Source organism: Gigantopelta aegis, chromosome 6 (genome assembly GCF_016097555.1).
Source record: "Gigantopelta aegis isolate Gae_Host chromosome 6, Gae_host_genome, whole genome shotgun sequence".
NCBI classification, from domain to species: domain Eukaryota; kingdom Metazoa; phylum Mollusca; class Gastropoda; order Neomphalida; family Peltospiridae; genus Gigantopelta; species Gigantopelta aegis.
The window spans coordinates 92652248-92670939 of record NC_054704.1 but is presented as its reverse complement, the minus strand read 5'-3'; the positions used below and the strand labels follow the sequence as shown (position 1 = coordinate 92670939).

Below are 18692 nucleotides of genomic sequence, written 5' to 3'. Positions count from 1 at the left end.
CAAATCATTATGCTGACTGTGTCTTTACTTGTAATCATGATTTTACCTATGGTGATGATCACAGGTTGGGCCCGGCTGGCATGTTACAATTCTGATCATCACTTGTGTTGCTGATTGTGCACACCCTCCTAAATCTACCACCTGTTTGGCACTACTTTCCTAACCACCACTCATAAATGTCTAGGCAGAATCCTGTTTAATCGAAACCATTTTTTTCTTTATTCAGCTATATCCCTTAGATTGGTTTTAAAGTATTTATATATCTATCTAAATATGTTAGCATCTGCACGAGCCAACTATCACATATTGATGGTTAGTTTCACTAATGATGCGAGAAAAATGTTTGGGTCGTTAGCGAGTTAATACTTATTATTAACTGGTTTTTCACCTTAACAACATTATTTACATTGAGTGTATTCTATTTGCTATCAGTTTCTCTCCAACACCAACAGTCCAACAGTTGGAGGGTGGAAAATTTCACCAGGCTGTATGAAAATATGACTGAATTTTTATAAATGTGTGGGGGGGGGGGGGGGGGGGTGTTGATAAATATGTATTAAAATTGTATGGGACAAACATTAAAATTATTTCTTATTAGACATTTTTGTTCCTTTACTTTTTCACTGAGGAATTCTAAGATGTGTGCTTATCTTGTATTCATACGGTAATAATTCAAAATGCTGTTAATACATTATGCTGACTGCTTCAATGTCTTTACTTGTAATCATGATTTTACCTATGGTGATGATCACAGGTTGGGCCCGGCTGGCATGTTACAATTCTGATCATCACTTGTGTTGCTGATTGTGCACACCCTCCTAAATCTACCACCTGTTTGGCACTGCTTGCCTAACCACCACTCATAAATGTCTAGGCAGAATCCTGTTTAATCTAGCCAGTTTTTTTTTCTTTATTCAGCTATATCCCTTAGATTGGTTTTAAAGTCTTGATATATCTATCTAAATATGTTAGCATCTGCACGAGCCAACTATCACATATTGATGGTTAGTTTCACTAAAGATGCGAGAAAAATGTTTGGGTCGTTAGCGAGTTAATACTTATTATTAACTGGTTTTTCACCTTAACAACATTATTTACATTGAGTGTATTCTATTTGCTATCAGTTTCTCTCCAACACCAACAGTCCACTCTCATTCAAACCAGAAAGGAGATTTGGAGGGTGGAAAATGTCACCATGCTGTTTGAAAATATGACTGAATTTTTGTAAATTTATTTATTATTATATTATTATTATTATTATTATTATTATTATTTATTTTGTTTTTGTTTTTGTGGTTTTTACAAATATGTATTAAAATTGTATGGAACAAGCATAAAATTGATTGCTTATTAGACATTTTTGTTCCTTTACTTTTTTATTGGTTAAGTGTCTACTTGTAATCAGGATTTTATCTATTGTGATGAGCACTGGTCAGGCCCCACTTCCATAATAGAGTTCTGATCATCACTAGGGTTGCTGATTGTGCACACCCTTCTAAATCCATCACCTCTTTGGCACTACTTGCCTAACCACCACTCAAATGTATAGTCTTGTATAATCTAGCCAATGTTTTTCTTTATTCACTCCCTTGGATTGGTTAAGTATATATATATCTATATGTTAGCATCTGCACGAGCCAACTATCACATATTGATGGTTAGTTTCACTAATGATGCGAGAAAAATGTTTGGGTCGTTAGCAAGTTAATAATTATTATTAACTGGTTTTTCACCTTAACAACATTATTTCTACTTTTAGTTGGGTGTATCCTATTTGCTATCAATTTCTCCCCCCACACCCACAGCTCAGAGTGTTCCAGCCAGTGTACCACAACTGGTATATCAAAGGCCATGGTATGTGTTATCCTGTCTTGTGGTATGGTACATATAAAAGATCCCTTGCTGCTAATGCAAAAATGTAGCAGGTTTCCTCTCTAAAACTTAATGTTGAAATTACCAAATTTTTGTCATCCAATAGCCGATGATTAATAAACAAAACAAACTTTTAACTTCATTTTTTTTTTTCTTCTTCTTCGTTTTCTTTTACTGGTATGCATGAAACAAATAGGGTTTGTTGTAATTGGTCTAACTTTGTTATATTTAGGTTTGCTGGGACCCGCTCCTTCTCTACCAATGAGTCCGATCATGAATCCCAGCATGCAGCTGGGCCTCTTCATAATGCTGGCTGTACAGACGATATCACAAAACAAAACACCGGTAAGATTTCAATTAGAATTTTGTCTTTGTATGTCAAACAAGGCCAACAACACTGGCTATTTAATGTTGGTAACATCCTTTTATATATAGATATAAATAGTAAACTGTCTCAACCCGAGGGGCGGGCTTTAGCTCAATTGGTTGTGTCGCAGGATCGAACCACCTCGGTGGATCCATTCAGCTGATTGGGTTTTTCTCGTTCCAACCAGTGTACCTCATCTGGACAAAGGCCGTGGCATATGCTTTCCTGTCTGTGGGAAAGTGCATATAAAAGATCCCTTGATGTATTAGGATGTAGTGGGTTTCCTCTGATGACTACGAGTTAGAATTACCAAATGTTTGACATGCAATAACTGATGATTAATTAATCAATGTGTTCCAGTGGTGTCGTTAAACAAAACAAACTTTTTCTTCGTCTCAACCCGAGACTACTAACAAAATGTGCTGGTATACACAGATGTCATCCAAGCTACTGTCAGTAAATGGGTCTTTGATATGTCAGTTTACACAGAAATATGGAGTCCACTGTAGTTCTCAATTCATTACAGATTAATTAAATGTGGCCATATCTGTGAAAAAGAGCACAGATGCAGCATGATGCCATTCACAGAAAACATCAATTAAAATTATGTCATGTGTAATTTTAATGTAGCACAAGGTCATGCATCTGCTTGTTAAAATTGTTATTAACATGTAAGTATTTAATTAATTACATCAAATGCTTAGCATGTATCTCTTAATTTAGTATATTTTAAATATAAAATAGTAGTTTGACAATATTTAATTGCTACCAGCCCCTGCAATTAAGAAAATGACCATGGCAAAAAAAAATGCTGTGGAAAAATAGTGCACTGACTGGAACGAAACATAGCCCAATGGGTCCACCGATGGGGATCGATCCTAGACTGACCGCGCATCAGGTGGGCACTTTACCACTGGGTTACGTCCCGCCCCCCACCCCCGAATTTATTTAATGGGGTATATAATTAAAATAATTTTCCTTAATAACGGTATAATTTCTGTTAGGAAATCTGTCACAAGACCAAATAACCTTTCACGCCCAAGTAAATTGGTAAAGGGTTTTTTTCGGTTTTGTTTTTAATTGGGCCACTCGGCACCAGAAAAGGGTAGCATATTTTGTCAGTATATATATATATGACAGTTCAACAATGTATAAGATGTCCTGTCTCTCTCTCTCCCCCCCCCCCCCCCCCCCCCCCCCTGCAAGTCGGTGGTCCCTGCAGTGTACATGCTATGAACAGTCAACCTAGTTGGAACTCGCTTAATGTTGGACTGAGTTCAGCTAGACTAAACAGAAAAATGTCTGTTAGACTGGTTTACGCGCTTTATGGTAAACCAAATAGCCACGTCATGAATCAATCGAATAGTTTGTGAATGTTAGCGAAACGTTTGCTGGCTGAACATTTCGATTGGTAATTTACATGTAGTTATGCCGATTATGCCCAATGGCACATAGATTCAGATACTTACTAATAATGGTGCAATTACTGTTTTAATATTTACTTTTAATTTGTTTTCAGTTCACGAAGTATATTTTATTTTTAACAATAAGGAAAAAATCCATATTGAAAATAAAAAATCCAATATAGTCCACTGCAAAAAAAAAATGCTGAGGAGAACAAAAAACTCTGCAGCAATCTTCACGGCATTGCCTATCGCCACAGGCAATTGCAGGGGTTGGTTACTTATTTTGACTGAAGGTTAGTCGGCACATTTTGTCAGTACTCCTTGAATCTAACCAAAAAATTAGACAATTTGTAAAGAAACTATAAATAGAAGTCGTTTACAAAGTGTTTTTTGTAATGGTTCTGAATTATTCAATTACTATTGCATATTAATTTATTATGATTTTGTTCTCTTTCAGTGTACGGGTCTCATGGCTGCCGAGATGAACCTCCTCAGTGGTTTGGAGTCACCAGCAGATGCTCCGGTACGTTGGAATGTGTTTTATTAACTTGTTTATTTCTCCTTAATAAAGCTATTTCTCCTTAATAAAGCTAATACCACAAGTATTCACAGACGTGGGCTACAAAGTCACTTATATTTTAACATTTAGAATAATCAAGTTTAATTCATAATTTTATTTCGACTGCAGTCGTTTGTCTATGGTTAACTATAGCAAAGCATTTTTAAGTGGACTGCCATCTGAATTGTTTTCTCCCATGAATTAAAAATGGAAATAAGATTTGTATTTGGAATCAAGGTGATTGACAGCATTCTTTTCTAGCATACATACATAACGCATGACATCACCACATTACTGAGTCATAGGTCAAGGTCACTGTTAAAAGTAAAAATTACATCTACCAACTACCATTTCTTATTCAGTTTTCATAAAACTTTGCAGTATTATTGCCAAACTGTGAAGGGATTTGTAGTGTTTCCGATGCCTTGTTTATGATTTACATCATAAACAGGCATCAGGAGGCAACGTTTCATCTTTAAATATTCCTATCCTCATATTTCAGAAAGAATGAGAAAGTATTTTTAACATTTTATTAAAAAATTTCCAGAGTAAACCTCAGACTGGTGCCAAACCTTCTCTGCTGGGTGACCCCATTACTGCTAAAGCCGGAATCATTCTGCAGTGCCTGTCCAACCAGCTGATGCCGCAGCCCATTATGCCGTCCAGCGCACCCAAGCCTCTGATGACCATCGGTCAACCAGAGCTGAAATTTCCAGCAACAATGGATCAGCTAATGCAGAATATCCGCAACATAAACATCAACTTGCTGATGAATCTGGGTCAGGCCCTGACTGCAATGCACAACAGTCTGTCGATGAAGGAGGGTCAGAAACAGAGACCCCATGGCTCAGGTCCCCCTAGTCTGCTGGGTGCTCCTCCCCTGAATCCACTGGGGCTGATGATGGGAAGAGAACCCGGACTGGGTGTCGGTCAGAAATCCAGTTTGTTGGGGCAGGCTCCAAAACTTGGAGACAAGAGTAATCCAGACTCGGCCCCGAAAAGTTTACTGGATTTTACCCCAAAAAGTTCGACAGATCCGTCACCGAAAGCTTTGTTGGGGCTGAAACCGAAAAGCCTTTTAGACCTAGATTTCAGCAACATGGGCCCAGCGAAAGGTGGCATGTTTCAAGGTTCTTTTAGAAATGGACCTGTTGGCAATTTTTCCCATCAGAGAGGTGGGGGGAATACGTCGACATTTGCTCGTAATTTACAGTTCACTGGACAGAAGAATCCCAGTTTTAATTTCACTGCTATGTCGAGCAAACCGACACCAAACATGGACCAGCCAAGCGGCAGAAAGAAAGCGTCGCTCCTAGGAATGCCTACGAGACAGGCCCCTCGCAACGAGGATCTTTGGTTAGCCGAGCCACCATTTCAGTCATATGAGCAAAAAGACTGGGATACATCTAACATGAATAAGGCAGGGTCCAACGAAAGCTATTCATGCAGTACGTCTGGATCTTGGGATTACAATGACTCGGGTTATGGGGTGAGCGTCTTCTCTTGTTTTGGTCCTTCTAATAATGAGAAGTAATTCGAAGGCTAAAAATATAAATAAATAGTGTGACATAGTTAGTTTTATGGTGTTAAGGTTAGACATTTTGATAGTAGTTTTTAAAGTAATGGAAAAAACTGTGAAATGTTTCTTTACTTAATGTGGCTTAACATATGATTTTAATGTGAAATTTGTTGGTTAGTGGGAGTTAATTTTTTGGTGGCTTTTTATCCTATTTACAAAAATATACTTGACAAAATTATTTAAAGGCTTCTAAACGTTTTAGTAATTCTTTGCTAGTGGCATATTATGTAAGTAAGTTTTGATACAGGTGACTTCTGAACATTATTTCAATAAAATGTAAAGCGTGATACACGCAAAAATCTTGAACCTAAATTTTTCATGCACTTGCGAAAACCATGATGTCTTTGCCTTTGTTTGACACCCAATGCTGGCAATAGCCGATCTCCTATTTTTGTGCTGGGGTGTCATTAAACATACATTCATTCATTCATCATGAAAACCAAAATGCTCATTTGATTAGGATTTACAACCACTGCAATTAAGAAAATGACTGCTGCAACAAAAATGCCGTGGAAAAATAAGTGTCCATGGCGGTTTTAACGTTAACATGTTTGCAACTGTGGATTGTAAATAAATCTGAATGATGAGTTAGTTATTTGTTTTGTTTGACAATGTACTATAAGATTCATTTATACTAGTGGCTGTATTTGTTGATGACTGAAAGTGACATAATGGTTAACACGTGAATGATGTATATGATCAAGAACAATGGAGTTGCAAGGGGATGACAATTTATCATATTCAACATACCGGTAGTCAGTCCAGAGTGTAGTGCCAGTTCTATCTTTATCTTTTAATTATATTACATCAATGTGTCAGAATATATTTAATGTGATCTAGAATTAAATAAATTTCTTTAATAACGGCATAATTTCTGTCACTAAGATCAAATGCCCCACTTTCAAACTCGGGCCACTCTGCACCAGACGACCTCTCTATATATATTTGTATATCTACAAATATCTCATCATCACACGGATTTCATATGACTTGTTGAATTATATGTTGAAACTTTTTCTGAAAATAAAACAGTCCCCATGGTTCATCTATGTATAAGCTGTCAGGGCCCTGCAATCCGGTGGTCCCTGCAATGCACTTGTTATGAACAGTCGACAGAGTTCAATGACCTATTTTGAACTCTCTTAATACTGATAATTTTCATGTATTTTCTATCATGTGTTACCGGCCTCGGTGGCAGCGTGGTTAGGCCATCGGTTTACAGGCTGGTAGGTACTGGGTTTGGATCCCAGTCGAGGCATGAGATTTTAAATCCAGATACTGACTCCAAACCTGAGTGAGTGCTCCGCAAGGCTCAATGGGTAGGTGTAAACCACTTGCACCAACCAGTGATCCATAAATGGTTCAACAAAGGCCATGGTTTGTGCTATCCTGCCTGTGGGAAGTGCAAATAAAAGATCCCTTGCTGCTAATCGGAAAGAGTAGCTCATGTAGTGGCGACAGCAGGTTTCCTCACAAAATCTGTGTGGTCCTTTACCATATGTCTGATGCCATATAACCGTAAATAAAATGTGTTGAGTGCGTCATTAAATAAAACATTTCTTTCTTTCTATCATGCCTGATGGCCCTGAGATTCAGATATTTAGTAATAAGGGTTCAGTTATTGTTTTAATATTTATTTTTAATCTGTTTTCAGTTCACAAAGTATATTTTATTTTTTACAATAAGGAAAAAATCCATCTTGTAAAAAAAAAAAAATCCAATATAGTCCGCGGCAAAAAGAATGCAGCAGAGAATGAAAAACTCCACAACATTGAATATTGCTGCGGGCAATTGCAGGGGTTGATTTGATTTATTACACATTGTTTTATTGCAATACTTTGTTTGCTCCCAATTGTTTAAATCATCAATTTTAACAATATGCCACAGCATTGAAATCTTGCTACAAAAAAGAAGCTGTTTTATAGGGGTTTTATAAACTACATTTAAATAAAAATAACAAAAAATATCTACCGGCTTGCCAACATCTATAGAAATTAAATAAAGTAAATATATAATAGAATGATAAATAGTAGATACATGGACAGACGTAGATATAACATATATATGCTAACAACATATATAGAAATAAAATAAAATAAATACATAATATAATGATAAATAGGCAGATAAACAGACAGACAGACATAGATATAATATACATCTACTAACAACACACATAGAAATTAAATAAAATAAATGTATAATATAATGATAAATAGGCAGATAGATGGACAGATAGACAGAGAGATAAAATATATCTACTAACAACATGTATGTTTTTATTTCTGCGTTTGTAACAATATAGCAGGGTGACTCGTCTGGCTATGATTTGTATGGTACTAATGGAGCTTACTGTGGACAGTATCAGGAAAACACTGCGCCATCTCAGCCTGTTCAGTCTGCTCAGCCCGACTCTGTAGATCCTCAAGACAAATTAGCTCAGGTATTCTAATTTAATATGCTAAATTATTTGGGGTATTTTTGTTCATTTTTTTTTTTCATTGCAATATCTCTGAGCAGTATTTAAAGGGACAGACCCTAGTTTGAACCCGTGAAAATTAACACGAAGTTTATTTAATCTACAAACCTGTAACACATTTGGATAAAGTTACAATTGAGTGAAACACAAGTCTGTGACTTTGAAATGGTGAAATACCCTCTAAAAACAGACTAAAACTCGACTCCATAACTGTTACTTCTCAGATGCACATGCGTTTTTAAAAATAAGATAAATGCATTTTGTGATATTAAAACCACCAGGAACACCAAAAACACTTCGAATGTAGGGAAATTTATAATCTGAACCATAACGTCTAAGTAAATTTATCAAAAATGGCTATAATAGTCCAAAATATGCCTTAGTGTTTAAAAACTAGGGTATGTCCCTTTATGAACTGTGTCATTTACCAACGTGAAATGCTTTAGCACTGTTGTTCCATGTTGGTTCATGCCATTATTAGACTAAATTTACCTGAACAGAACATATCAAAGTAAAGAAATGACTTCTGCAGTATCTGATGCTACCATTCCATTATCATTTGGAAGCTTTTGCATCTTTTGAACAAGATTGAGTACCCATGACATAATAACAGCTTATACAGGTGATATTGGCTTATTGTGTATGTTACATAATGATCTGCCTTTGTATGTTTATATCTCAGCAGTTTGGTTTCATTATTATATCTCAGTCTTTCTGTCTGTCTGCCTGTCTGTCTATCCATCTGTCCCATATTTAGAATTCCGGTCTCTTTTTTCTTTTTTTAATGCCTCAAGACATTGAGCTAAAAAAAATATATATATATCTTTATTGTGTACTGTTGCAAATCAGATTTGACTTTCTAATTTTCACAGTTATGGCTCTTGAACTTGCGAGATAAGAAAATTTGTTGGGACATGTATTGCTTTAGCAGTACTCTCAGAATGATTGTTATTCCTGTTAGCAAGTGGATAGAAAGAAAAAAAACTGCCAGCCACAGTTCGAATAAAATCTGTTGCTACTAAAATGAGCAGTACAAAACTATTCTTTGTTGTTTCAGTCAAGAGATTTTGTTCGTTCAAGAATTGGGGGGTTTTCTTTCAGAATTGGAGGGGGGGGATTGATATTCTTTCTTTTTTCAGAACAGTTTAACTTTTTTACTTCAGTACTTGCTTCCTTATTAATAAACATATCCATGACCCGATTGGGCTAATTTTAAATGTTTTACTTTCATTCTAATATTTATATATCTGTACATGAAATAAACTCGCAAGAAATTGATTACTTGCAAAATCTAAATCTTTTTGACTGTTAATCCTTGTTAAAAATATATGTATTTTGAAACATTAAAAATGCATTATGTGGGTGTGAAATCATCTTTTGTTGTGTTAAGTTATAGGGTTCCCATTGTACAGATTAAGTTTTTTGTTTTGCCTGAATACTTTTCGCTAATTGCTTTTAAATAGTGTAGAAAGTGCAGTAGAGAAATACCTGATGGTTGTTCATCAATTGATTAGTAGCTTTTAAAGTCACCTATGTGGGATGGGGTCTTCTGGGGTTTTTTACTTCAATATGACCACAGTTAAAAAAAAATTGTTCTTTTCATCTTTTTGTGAAGTAGTTGTAATGTTTTTAATTTAAAAAAATTCAGATAACAAAAAAAATTCAATCAACAATTCATATATTAAAAATATTTATTATAATATGTGCATGCATAAATTCACTCTTCATTGATAAAACATTTTTATTGTACATTATGTAATTTAAAAAATATTTTTCATTTAATTTAAATAGCATAATTAATGGTAATTTCTACTTTCTAGAATGGTTTGTTTTTAAATCTTTCTTACTGTTCTGAGAATTATATTGCAAGAATTTTTTTTAGGAATTGTCCACCAACTGTGTTACAAGCTCAAGAAAACTCCATGATTTTGTTTTATGTTTTAATCGTGTTCCAGCCATATTTTTTTTTAAGTACAAGTTTGATCCATTTCGGTTATTTCAGTGGTAAAGAGAACCGAATGATGCGTGAAGTTTTTCAAAGAGGGCCACAGCTTGTTCTCAACACAAGCCATAGGCTTGTAGCACCCATCACTGTAAGGTGTACATGTTGGAGGTAAAACGGTCTGGCCGTTTGACAACCACGCACACATACATACATGTACATCGGACAGAACGCCCAAACTCTGTACTACATTGTCGGCTTAAAAAGCTGAAGTCGTTAACTCTTTATGTTAAAGTCTTCTTCAACATCCAGTTTGCTTTGGCATGACACCCAGCATTCTAACAGTTTGACACAAAAATACAGATACAGAGTGCAAATTAGTTTGATTGTTCTAATGCAGTCTGCTATTACAACTTGGTCTATCTGTATGGAACTACCAGTTGGTACCATGTGAAATTTATATATTGTTAGCAGAACTCTTTTAACATTGCAACCACCATATTATATTGCCAGAAATATATTGTCATTGTTTTATTGTTACATTACTGCTGAACAGGTTTTAAACCATGGAAAATTAGCTGCCGGTTTTGTTGTTGACCACAAACCCAGTTCAAGCTTATGTAATTCTCGCAGTAATGGTAATGATAAATTTAACAATTTGCTATCCAGAAGATTGCAAAACATAAGACGGTCCCATTTCCTCATAGACATATAAACTTCTTTTTTCGACCCAAGCTTAACAAATGTATCTATTTTTATAAAAATTGCCAACTTGATGTCACATTCTTGATTCAGGCTTTCAGTATATTCATGAACTAACTTATTGCCCCATTTTCCTTCAACCACAGAATGTTTTAATACTAGTAGGGATTTCCATGAATTAATTTAGACCCCCATTTTTTTTCTTCTTCTTTTTCTATGAATTGGAACCTATTCCCAATTTGTTTTCTTACAATTCTGTGATCCATGTAGATAGATGTATATCCTGTCTCCATTTTCTGTGAATTAAAATGGTATTCTACATGTATTTCTAAATTCTTTCACATACATGTATTTCATTTCTCTAGCTTGATTTCCGTGAATTAAAATGGTAGCACCGACCTCTCCATTTGTCTCAAATCTGTTTTCTGTGAACTGATGAGGCTTTTCCATTTCTTTTCCACTCTAGTTTTCTAGGAATTTCTGTACATCCCTTTTTCTAGGATTTAATGTGGTGCCTCATTTCTCTCACTGCATATGAAAAATGTTGGTAGTTACACCAAGGTACGGTCAGATACTTTCGTCAAATTTGGGTTTACTCTTTAGCGTTGTTGTAGAAAATATTACTGCAGTCTTGTTTGTTGTGACTGCTATTTTTTTATGAAATATCCATCTTTTTCATTGCAGGAAGCTCGGGAATATGCTCAATACACCGAACAGTATTATAGCCAGGTAAAGTGTAACAGTTTCCATTACTTAAATATCAAAAAGGAAATGAATGTTTAAAGGGACAGACCCTAGTTTCAACCCGTGAAAATTAACACTAAGTTTATTTAATCTACAAATCTATAACACATTTGGATAAAGTTACAATTGACTGAAACACGAGTCTGTGACTTTGAAATGGTGAAATACCCTCTAAAAATAGACTAAAACTCAACTTCATAACTGTTATGTCTCAGATGCACGTGCGTTTTTAAAAATATGATAAATGCATTTTGTGATATTAAAAACACCAGGAAGACCAAAAACATTTTCGCATGTACGGAAATTGATAACTAAACCATAAAATCTAAGTAAAGCATGATTTCAGTTACCAAAAACAGCTATAATAGTCAAAAATATGCCTTAGTGTTTAAAAACTAGGGTATGTCCCTTTAAGGAAATATATGCACATTGTTTAATAAGCAGATATAATCCTAAGTTTCAAATAACATATGGTAATATTCACAGTGTTAGAAAACACCTTCTGCCATCTTTTAGGCTACTTGTTTGAGCATTTATCTAAGAAGATGGTATATACCAGTTATCGAATGCTAATTGAGTTGATAGAGGTTTAGATTCTAAAGTATTAGAAAACATACCTGCTACCATCATTAGATTACTCTAAATTGTAATAACCAGTTATTAGACAAGATGGCGTATGCCAATAATAACTGAATTAAATGTAATGTTTTAGCAGTACTCTAAAAATCGTTGGGTTTTTCTTTTTTCAGTACTTCTATCCAGGCCTACAATACAATAAATTTGCTTTATGGATAGGCTGAATATTGTTTCATAAAGTTACCTATTTGTGGATATTACCAATACTGATAGTTAAATTGTTATGCTAAAGATAGGCCAATTATTTTTTTTATTTTTTTTTTAGATGTACAGTGGATACGACCAAAACTACAACTACACGACAGATTACACCAACACATACAACAATCAGCAGATGCAGCAACAGCAGCAACAGCAGCAACAACAACAACAACAGCAACAGCAGCAGCAGCAGCAACAACAACAACAGCAGCAGCAACAACAACAGCAAACTCAAGGAAATATGGATGCTAACACTTACAATGTATGTATACCACAAGCATGATTTTATTCAAGTTCATTTTCCCCAAACCTGTCGCAGTGGTTTGGTCTGACATAGATAGCAGTTATATGTATCTTTCCATGGATAAAGTTTAGTTTCTGTCATTTTGTATTATCTCAGAGATATGTGAAGATTTGTGGATGATGGTTGATGATATTTGTATATTTGCAGCAAGCCTATGTGACCGCTACGAATATTGGTAGTGCAACAATATCAGCAGGCCCCAAGTTGAAGAATTACAGCTCGAAACATCCTTCGTTTGGACAGGTCTACGATTCTACAGGTCTGTTTCGAACTCCCAGCACCAACCACGACTCCGGCTATGCCAGCTATAGCACTAGTAACACACAATACAACTACAGCTTTGGCCAGAGCCTGCAGGTAACGTCGCAGTGAACAAATAATTTAAACAAAACAAGATCAAATTTGTGATTAATTTTCATTACATTGTCTGATTCACATAGATTTTAAAGGTGCAGACCCTAGTTTCAACTCGTAAAAATGGACACTAAGGTTAGTTAATATACAAACCTGTAACACATTTGGATAAAGTTACAAACGAGTGAAAGAAGAGTCTGTGACGTTAAAACCGGGAAATATCCTTACAAAATAGATCATATGAAAAATGCATTTTGTGGTATTAAAACAACAGGATGACCAGAAACACTTCGGTTCTATGGAAATGGATAATCTAAACAATAAAATGTAAGTAATGTTTGATTTCAGTGATCATAAATGGCTCTAATAGTGAAAAATATGCTGTAGTTTTTAAAAACTAGGGTCTGTCCCTTTTAAATTAACCCTTATCCTGCCGCATTCTTTTTGCTAAATTTAAAGAATTTTCACCTGTTCTACATTTCTAGTAATTTTATTAAAATCCATGGGCATTTTAACATGAAATTACACCCATATATACCATAATGATCCACCTACGTAATGATAGCATTTTGTAGATGGTTATTTTATTTATGTTACCATGGCAACAGCTGCAAATTTCAATATACAATTTTTTCATTAATAATTAAGAAAACATGAATAAAACACTACTATTTTTTGTTTAATTTAAGTGTATGCTGTGATTTATTAAGCATAGTGATTGATTTAAAGAAAAAATTAAGCAGACTGCCATTTTTTTCAGAATAATAGGGTGCAATGCACATACTGTCATCAACGCTTTTTTGTAAATTATGAAGATAATGTCCAACATTAACTATTATACATTTTTAGTAATATTATTAATTCAGTTGACATTTCAGCATGAAATTACACACATATATACTAAGAATATCCATCTACGTAACGCTAACATTTTATAGTCAGTTATATTATTTATGTTACCATGGCAACAGCTGCAAATTTCAATATACCATATTTTCATTAATAATTATGAAAACTTTAATTAAAAACTAATATTTTTCTTTTAATTTAAGTCTGTGCTGTGATTTATTAACCATACTGCTTGATGTAAAGAAAAAATTAAGTTGACAACCGCGTTTTTTCTGAAAAATAGGGTCGGATGCGCATTCGGCTATCAACACATTTTTGTAAATTATGAACATAATTTCCAACATTAACTATTATACATTTCTGGTAATATTATTAAAATCAGTTGACATTTCAGCATGAAATTACACACATATATACTAAGAATATCCACCTATGTAAGGCTAACATTTTATAGTCAGTTATATTATTTATGTTACCATGGCAACACCTGCAAATTTCAATATACCATATTTTCATTAATAATTATGAAAACTTTAATTAAAAACTTTTCTTTTTTTTAAATTTAAGTCTATGCTGTGATTTATTAACCATACTGCTTGATGTAAAGAAAAAATTACGTCGACAACCGCGGTTTGTCTGAAAAATAGGGTCAGATGCGCATTCGGCTATCATCGCATTTTTGTAAATTATGATCATAATTCCCAGCATTAACTATTATACATTTCTGGTAATATTATTAAAATCAGTTGACATTTCAGCATGAAATTACACACATATATACTAAGAATATCCACCTACGTAATGCTAACATTTTATAGTCAGTTATATTATTTATGTTACCATGGCAACACCTGCAAATTTCAATATACCATATTTCATTAATAATTATGAAAACTTTAATTAAAAACTAATATTTTTCTTTTAATTTAAGTCTATGCTGTGATTTATTAACCATACTGCTTGATGTAAAGAAAAATTAAGTTGACAACCACGTTTTATTTCAGAAAAATAGAGTCAGATGCGCTATCAACACATTTTTGTAAATTATGAACATAATTTCCAACATTAACTATTATACATTTCTGGTAATATTATTAAAATCAGTTGACATTTCAGCATGAAATTACACACATATATACTAAGAATATCCACCTATGTAAGGCTAACATTTTATAGTCAGTTATATTATTTATGTTACCATGGCAACACCTGCAAATTTCAATATACCATATTTTCATTAATAATTATGAAAACTTTAATTAAAAATTAATATTTTGCTTTTAATTTAAGTCTATGGTGTGATCTATTAACCATACTACTCGATTTAGAAAAAGAATTAAGTAGACAGCCAATTAATTAATTCTGTTACCATGGTAACCAATGCAAAAAGAGGAACCGTTTCCCATATGAAATGTTTTAAATGAATTTATTTGAATACAAATCACTGTATAATGATGTAATAATAAGCTCCCAGCTGTTTACAAGAGATGGGTGAAAATTGTGAATTCTGTTACCACGGTAACCAATGCAAAACAGAAAATTTCTAAAAAAATATCATTTTCAAGGACTGAGAAAAAACAACAATGTATAGTGACATAATTGTACTATGCCTGTAGAAAAGATATATGAAGCTTATTAATTCTGTTACCATGGTAACCAGTTCAAAACTATATGTTACCATGGTACCCAGATCGAAACTGTTACCATGGTAACCAATGCAAACTATTGGTTACCATGGTAAGGTATGTAAAACTGGAAACTATTTGCTGTGTGCATGCAACTTTTGGGTCATACGGTCAAAAGTAAAGGACACCAGTAATCAATAATTTGAGGGTACTTGAAAACTCCACATCATAACTGCCGCTACTAGGTGGTTATGACGTTTGGAATCTTTTTAAATTGGACACTGTATTTCATGTACACACTTTAAGCAGCAGCTATCTTACTATAATCATTCTAAAAATTATTGAAACATATCCATTAATTCTCAAGATTTTATGGTACATAATTTTACCCTTCATACCCTCTGGCAGAAACCACAGAACACTGATATTAGAATAATAGCAATAGTAAAAAGGATTTTATGCATTTCCGTAATTTATTGTGACACAAGATACTTGCCATAGTGCTTCACACGGTCACAATTGTAAAAAAAAAAAAAATTGTCCATTCATCTAAAAAATGTTTTAAACCCAAAGAAACAAACATCAACATGTGAGCCCTAATTAAAATTTGATATGTACCGTATACATAATGTGTATCCAGTGTTGAACACTTATGCATGATACAAAATAGATCTAAACAGTCACCTGAGTAAATTGCTGACCACAACTACCAAACACATGGAGTGTGGGGCACCCATTTTCCTAGGGGGATTAAAATGACCAAATTCATGGTTTTGGGTTTTCCATGGGTGAGAGCAACTATCAAATAAATTTGGTTGGAAATGGTCTAGTATTTCTGAAAACATAATAGTTTAAATGCATTTGTCTATATGATAGATGGTTTAATGAATCTGTCTCCTACCGGGGGGGGGGGGGGGGGGGGGGGGGGGGGGGGCGGCAAATACAGGTACAAACAAGCACCTCAAGCAAGCACTAAACCGACTGAGCTAAATCCCACCCCTATTATTTTTGTGGATGCTGGAACCGTTTAATTGAGATATCTGTTTAAATCTGGTTAGTTTTATGATTTACATTGGTTTATCACACTAGTAAATAAGATGATTGCTGACTAATAGCTAGCTAAAGGTTTTGGCATCCATTGTTCATTATTTTGTTTTGTTTTTAAAACTTTTGTGTGATAATTGAGTTTATTTTGTTTATTTTATCAATGGGTATAACCTTTAAATTAATCTGTCTTGTAGATTGCACAGATCTGAGTCAGGAGCGCTAAATAGATTGCTAATAATTGTGCCTGTTTAAAAATAAATCTACAGACTTAACAAATTTTGTATTAAAGTCGCAGACCCTAGTTTCAACCCGTGAAAATTAAGTTTTGTTAATCTATAAGCATGTAACACATTTGGATAAAGATACAATAGAGTGAAAGAAGAGTCTGTGACAGTGAAAATTAAGTTTTGTTAATCTATAAGCATGTAACACATTTGGATAAAGATACAACAGAGTGAAAGAAGAGTCTGTGACATTGAAATGGGGGAAATGCCCTTAAAAAGTAGACTAGAGCTCGTCTTCTTAGCCATTACTTCTGAGATAGACACGTGCATTTTTAAAAATACGAACAATACATTTCATGATATTATAAACACCAGGATGACCCGAAACCCAAGGATGTGTGGAAATGGATAATCTAAATAACAAAATCTAAGTAAAATCTGATTTTAGTTGTCAAAAATATGTCGTAGTGTTTAAAAACTAGGGTCTGTCACTATAACTGTTGTAACTGTTGCATAAAGCTTGCCATAGACCATTGCAACAATATGCAATTTTATTTGCAGGCCACAAAAACATACATAAGTTGAATCCGACTAAATTGCTTCAATCAAGCATGTTCGATCTGAGCAAGTTTTGTTGAATGAAACTACAATTGCACATTGTCGAAAACGTCTGTTGCGAGCTTGATTAAAAAGCCCTGTTTTAATGAGTTTCTAGTTCATCTTTCTGTCAGATTGCATTTTAAAATTCATGTTAACATTTTTAAAATTAAATATTTAAGGAGTTTGTTTTATTGTGTTACTGTTTTAAGGATTTGTTTTTGTTTTTTTCTTCAGGCCAATGCTAAAAACGTACAAGACACGATGATGGGACAAGCTCCCCAAATGACTGGTGAATCCACCTCTTACACTCCTCCGGCCGGGAATTCATTGTTGGTAAGATATCAAATACTCTATGATATGTGGAGTGTTATAAGTAAAGATGGAAGCAAGATGTAGTCCAGTGGTAAAGCGCTCGCTTGATGCGCAGTCAGTTTGGGATCAATCCCCGCCAGTGCACCACGATTGGTACATCAAAGGCCATGGTATGTGCTATCCTGTCTTTGGAATGGTGCATATAAAAGATCCCTTGCTGCTAATCGAAAAGAGTAGCCCATGCAGTGGCGACAACCGGTTTCCTCCCTCAATATCTGTGGTCCTTAACCATATGTCCGACGCCATGTAACTGTAAATAAAATATGCTAACTGCGTCGTTAAATAAAACATTTCCTTTATAAGTAAAGATCAACTTTACAGTAAAATGATTAACTATGAGGTATAGAGTTTAAATTCATTTCACTGAATACTTATTATTCCTAATAAGGAGCCAAAAGGTTTATTCTTACTTTTGCTTTTACATAAGCATCACAAATCATCTTCCAAAATACCTATGCTAAACGTTTCAAACTTTAATGGAAAATAAGGAAGACAATGTTATTTATTACACGACAGCATTCATGAGCGGATGTTTGGGAATCGGTGGCGGATCCAGAAAATCCATTATGGGGGGCCCCCAATGACATGAGGAGGAATGCCAGTGGAACTTTGGGGGAGGTTTGGAGGGGATTGTAAAAAAAAAAAAATGAAAATTAATATATAATAAAATTATGTATTAAAATTTAGGGCCCCCGATCCACCTCTGGGAATGAGTGATCACCATGCCTGTTTTGTGATACATCCATACATTGTCTGATAACAGCCGATATAACAATCTTGTGGGGTATCATTAAACAAATATTTCTTATCTTTCAGTAACAACAAAATTA

The 18692-nt window shown here is 34.3% G+C and overlaps 1 protein-coding gene across 1 annotated transcript in view; it reads left to right on the top strand.

The window, feature by feature from the left end:
- The window catches only part of LOC121375846 (ribonucleoprotein PTB-binding 1-like), a 41763-nt gene that overhangs the window by 17422 nt on the left and 5649 nt on the right, over positions 1 to 18692 (top strand). The window contains exons 8-15 of the mRNA XM_041503514.1: positions 2105 to 2217; positions 4103 to 4168; positions 4752 to 5693; positions 8089 to 8226; positions 11591 to 11635; positions 12552 to 12749; positions 12939 to 13148; positions 17725 to 17823. Of these exons, the coding sequence (XP_041359448.1) occupies positions 2105 to 2217; positions 4103 to 4168; positions 4752 to 5693; positions 8089 to 8226; positions 11591 to 11635; positions 12552 to 12749; positions 12939 to 13148; positions 17725 to 17823 (1811 nt within the window). The remainder of the gene's footprint in view (positions 1 to 2104; positions 2218 to 4102; positions 4169 to 4751; positions 5694 to 8088; positions 8227 to 11590; positions 11636 to 12551; positions 12750 to 12938; positions 13149 to 17724; positions 17824 to 18692) is intronic.